General features: G+C 39.8%; 1 protein-coding gene across 1 annotated transcript; it reads left to right on the top strand.

Annotated features, from left to right (window-relative positions):
• The first annotated feature begins 341 nt into the window (after window positions 1–341).
• Window positions 342–4,802, top strand: LOC141198555 (microtubule-associated serine/threonine-protein kinase 3-like). Its single transcript, XM_073662987.1, has 12 exons — window positions 342–423; window positions 752–960; window positions 1,422–1,560; window positions 1,670–1,802; window positions 1,953–2,118; window positions 2,267–2,365; window positions 2,618–2,740; window positions 2,890–2,999; window positions 3,088–3,287; window positions 3,634–3,722; window positions 4,300–4,389; window positions 4,615–4,802. Exons 2-12 carry the CDS (start codon window positions 798–800, stop codon window positions 4,752–4,754), a joined length of 1,452 nt encoding a protein of 483 aa, XP_073519088.1. The 5' UTR covers window positions 342–423; window positions 752–797; the 3' UTR covers window positions 4,755–4,802.
• Window positions 4,803–5,339: the final 537 nt, after the last annotated feature.

Raw genomic sequence — 5,339 nt, forward strand, 5'->3', positions numbered from 1 at the left:
TTAGCAGAAGGTCAGATTTATGATGGTGGAGGCCTCCATGTCCACTCCAGGCAGACACAGGGTATTTTATGGCGACCTGTCCCTGTGGCTTCATCATCTGTGAGGACAGTCTGTACTCAGTGGTGCGGAGTTTGTATTTCCGCCTGTGTCTTTGTATAAGGGGGATATCTCCTATAATATAATAGTGTCTGTGCAGGGTCCGGCTTGTATCACGTCCCCTACATCTGCTGCAGTGTAATCATCATGGACATAATATAGAAGAGAGACGTTCCTGCATCTTCAGCTTTTATTCCCCTGCAGTTTCTATGTCTTAATGTCATTTCTTATTCCTTTTTAGGCCGCGATCGGATCATTGAACCTGGGGAGAAATCCTTGTAAGAGCGACTATAAACCGATCAAACTGATCAGCAGTGGAGCCTTTGGGTGAGCTTTACTTTGGTATTATATATATTTCCCAGGGCTCCTTATGACGATGTCTCTGCGCCCTTCCCATGTTATGTTCCCATGGACAAATTATGAGTTCACATCACGGTCCACATCTATCTGTCACTATTCAGGTCAGTTAGGATGTGACGTGTATGAGGACCCCCCATTGGTGATCATTTGTGGAGTGTTATTTTATGTATTTATAGACATGGTTTTCTAGTGATGGCCCCACATTAATCATTAATACAGGAGATCATTTGATGAGATCTATAGATAGATTGTTAATAAGAATTTATAGTAAATCATGTTTTTTTCTCCTCTCCAGGGCCGTCCACTTAGTTCGCCATAAAGATACAAACCAAGTCTGCGCTATGAAGAAAATGGACAAGGAGAACCTGAAAAAGCCAAAGAGGCTTGAATGGGCCTTTCTGGAGAGGGACATCTCAGCATTCGCAGATTGTCCCTTTGTGGTCTCCACGTTCTGCTCCTTTCCTACTAAACTTCATCTATGTATGGTCATGGAGTATGTACCAGGTAGGACACATCCATTGTATCTATATCCAGCCCACGTCTGCTTAATCCTAGCACCTATATATGACCACAATGTGCCCACATGGACGGTTACATGTCCTCTTTGCAATTATTATAAGTCATCTGTTACCAAGATGCCTGAAAAACCATTGATCTCTATGAAAGTCCCCCAGTATGTCCTCGCTGAGCACGGCAGCAATTTCCACTATGGGTAAAAGGAAGATTTGTCTTTTTGAAGAGTTTTTATAGATAAGAACGTTCACAGAGAAAAAAATTAGAGGCTCGTAGATGAGGCTCTGTCTCTATGTATAGGGTCTATCTGCAGTATACAGTATACGCACTACATTATACAGTATATATAGACCATCCTGTCCCAATGTCTCCGCCTTCTTCACATTCCCACTCATCATGTGTAATTTACATTGTAACAAACCCTCAGTTCTCATATTTGCTTTCTCCTGTAGGAGGTGACTGTGGTACCCTTCTAAAGCACAGGGGTCCTTTACCGGTCCTCTTGGCCCGTATGTACATTGCGGAAACGGTCCTTGCTGTGGAATACCTGCACAGCTATGGTGTGGTGCACAGAGATCTGAAGCCTGAGAAGTAAGTGACCCCTCTAGCATATTAGAGGGGAAGAAAGTTAGAGTTTCTTATACAGTCTGTGGGTTATTACTTGGTGCTGATGGTGCTGACACCATCTTTTCTTTCACAGCCTCCTGATAACATCAACAGGACATATTAAGGTCACTGATTTTGGGGTTTCAAAACTCGGCCTCATGAGACCAAACTCAGACTTCTACAAGACTCCAACTAAGGACATCACCAAAGAGTTCCTTGATAAAGAGGTAGGCTTTACTTACAGGGTCTTGTACTTTACAGATCTCATCTCTTTCTCCTTCTCTGATTTATAATTTCTCTAGAAAAACATTTCCACTGATGTTATGTGTCGCAATTATATTTATTGATCATCATCTCCTTTTTCTGTTGGTTTCCAGACTGCTGGCACCCCTACTTACATGGCCCCAGAAGTTATCCTAAAGATAGGTTATGGAAGGCCTGTTGACTGGTGGTCAATAGGGATCATCCTATATAAATTTCTATTTGGATATCCACCATTTACAGGGGCTTGCAGAAGGAATATTTTACACAGTATCATCCAGGGTAAGTAAAATAATCTGAATGCTTGTGATGTCACTGTTATTTGACTTGAATAGTTCTGTAGTTTTTTCTAGCTTTGTTAAGGAATTTTTTTTTCTGAAAATAAATGAAGAGGTTTTATTTCTTATAATATTTGCTTTTTATATAACAGATGATATACCTTGGAGATGTAATTACTTTCCTCCAACTAATGCTCGAGGCATCATCACTCAACTGCTCAGAAAAATTCCAGCACTGAGACTTGGAACAGGTAATATTAATAGTATTATCAATGAATTATTACAGCGTGACCAGACAAATGATGGGTTCCATGAGGATCAGCACTGAGGTTCTGTACTCTACCTACTTGTCTATTACCCATTCTTCATGCTATAATGTTCAATATATTTCCTTTATGTCGGCTCTGTTACATCTTCAGTTCAGATTAACATAAATTCTACAGATATGGAGCAGTTTCTCTGACAATGACTGTATCACTTTCTTTCTTGTCTTCCTTTTCCAGGAGGCGCAAATGAGATCAAAATTCATCCATTTATGCGTGACTTAGACTTTGACAACCTTTTAAGTCAGAAGCCCCTGTTCGTTCCTGACCTAAAGTCAGATGAGGACACCCGCTACTTTATCAGTAAGTAAAATGAGACGTCATCTGCAGAAAACTGACGTGTGTCTTGTCTTTCATTTTATGTCAAAATCAGTTCTCATCATTATTAGTGATAACATGGTGACTGTCTGGGTATTATACTAATAATCTCTAATAACACTTGTATTTTTTAGCTCGAAGTAGCAGCTTCAAACATATGAATTCAGATGAGGGGGACACAAGTGAGGACAATGACTGGCCAGAAATCAAAAACTTTGCATCAACTTATCAAAGGTCTTCTAAAGTAAGTATGTGGCTAATAAAATGTATGAAACCTATAATTACAAAAAAAAATTAAATATATCTATTTTATATTTCTTTATCTGTTTTAGCTATATATCACCAATACTGGGATGATGACCAATATAGAGCCTATGTCACCTCCACAGTGTTCCCAAGAGAACAGTGATGGAGGCAATGAAGAGCCTATGTCACCTCCACAGTGTTCCCAAGAGAACAGTGATGAAGGCAATGAAGTGCCTATGTCACCTCCAGGGTGTTCCCCAGAGATCAATGAAAAAGGCTCAGAAATGTGAGTAGATTATTATTATTATGAGATTTAGTCCTGATATATGTCGGATCCAAATACAAGATACGAGTAACACAAATCTAAATCTAGCATCCACCACCCCATGACTACACAATCTCTGTGGGTCTTACTTGTGATAACTTCAATAACAGCTGATTGTTGCGACCAACCATTCATTTCCAACTCACTACAGGCCAATATTACTAATTAGACTCCATTCTTGCTGGTAAAATGTGGTCTTGAGCAGGCTATCTCCTCTATGTTGTCCTAATTGACCTTACAGACAGGTTTTCTTCCGTTATTCTATTGTTTATTCCTTGTAATTTACGTGTCTTTTTTCTACCAACAGGCAGAAAGAATCTTCCCCTTCCAAAACTGTTGGAGACAATCAGTGTTTTACTGCTAAAAACAGTGAGTCATCCTCGCCCTCATTGTCAGGTATGTACAGGTTTATAGGCCATCCAATTATAGCCTATGATCCAAAATTTAAATATTAAGGCTCTAAAATTACTTCCTTTATTCTTTCTGCTCCCCTGAGTATTCTATTTTTTGTTTTGTTAAAATCCCCCATAAGGTTCCAGAGTTATGGGCCTTTGTAATTAGTGGTAATTTTTATTCTTTACAAAGGGGCGGTGCTCACAGGATCCTCTGGGGCGTGCCCTTAGGTTACCACGCCCACATGATAAAGACCATAATAATTAACACTAAATAAAAAGTCCCATATCTCTACAACCGTACTGTGGATTTTAGGAAAACAAATATCAGAATACTCAGGGGAGAAGCCGACATAAAATAAGAGCGAATCTTGGACACTTTTGACCTGGTGATGGGTCTTCTTTCTGTGGCTTGCTGAAAGTAATGTCATATTAATATGGGGACATGGTTCTTTGGGGAGACACCACCGGAACCCAGAAAAGCTACAGGTTCATATTAATCAGTTGCATAACTCTATAAAGATACAAAGCTCATCTTTTAGGAGTTTATAATCAACATTTTTTTCTGGCTTTTTGATTAGAATCTCCAGTTCAGAAGAGAAGAAAATATTTTCGAACACTGAGAAAACAACTAAAAACAGAGAAAGTTGAAGAGGGGGAAACTAGGCGAGGTAAGTGTGACGATAATCTCCATGTTGTATGACGTCAGTGAGAAGAAGTCATGTGGAGCAGATGTTATCCGTCAGTGGTGGGATTGTCACATGTATGATGGCTGACAATGATTCTGCTCCTCTGTATGATGAGATTCCTCTAACGTCATGCTACAGTGACACCACAGTAGTGTCCTCTAATATGGAGTCCCATTACTTACATCAGTTTTACATCTTTTCTCCTAGGTTCTCTCTTCCGCCGGATGATAACATCCTGCCGGCGTGGATTATCCAGGGCTGCTCGTGCTGTCAGAGAAAGCTGCATTTTTGGCTGCTGCCACCAACGCACCATTGACATCTCGAGGACAGAAAACCCCCAAATCTAGCGCTCTGAAGAAACTACAGCACATCCACCATTAATGCTGTACCTGTATGGAAGGAGTTGTACCACCTACCTGTGGCCTCCTGACCAGCAAGAGACACGTGCAAAAGTTGAAGGCTCCTCCAAGAACTTGTCTTCATCCTTCCATGCAATTTTAATTCAAAGAAATAAAAAATTAAAATTGTTTAATGTCTTTTCGCATTTAATTGATTATTACTGACTTTTATGGTATATTAATACTATACCTCATATATAGTATGTCTGAAGGGATAGATCCCAAACTGGAGAATAGCGGTTCTATGTCTCCCATTAATCCTCTAAACTCTGGCCAAAAATGGAGGAGATGACCAGAGATTCTGTTATTCCTAAGGGTACGTACACACAGCACCTTATAGACGCCAGCATACCCACTGATTTTTTATTTTATAAGAAGACACTTAAGGAAAACATCAGTGTTTTTGTTAACTACATATAAAATAGTGAGCGGCTTCCAAACAGAAGCCACCAGCAGAATGAACCGATCACTTTCTTTAACCACTTCATAATTTTCAAAGCTGGAAGCGGAGAAAAGAAGCTGAAAAAGACTGAA

Source organism: Phyllobates terribilis, unplaced genomic scaffold, assembly GCF_046119375.1.
Source record: "Phyllobates terribilis strain yellow unplaced genomic scaffold, ASM4611937v1 Scaffold_97__1_contigs__length_5976380, whole genome shotgun sequence".
NCBI classification, from domain to species: Eukaryota; Metazoa; Chordata; class Amphibia; order Anura; family Dendrobatidae; genus Phyllobates; species Phyllobates terribilis.

Bases quoted from the DNA above. Each gene is read 5' to 3' on its own strand.
- LOC141198555 (XM_073662987.1), top strand. From the start codon at position 798: ATGAAGAAAATGGACAAGGAGAACCTGAAAAAGCCAAAGAGGCTTGAA. The intron at 961-1,421 runs GTAGGACACATC...TTTCTCCTGTAG, and splicing joins GGTCATGGAGTATGTACCAG to GAGGTGACTGTGGTACCCTT. The intron at 3,000-3,087 runs GTAAGTATGTGG...TATCTGTTTTAG, and splicing joins CTTATCAAAGGTCTTCTAAA to CTATATATCACCAATACTGG.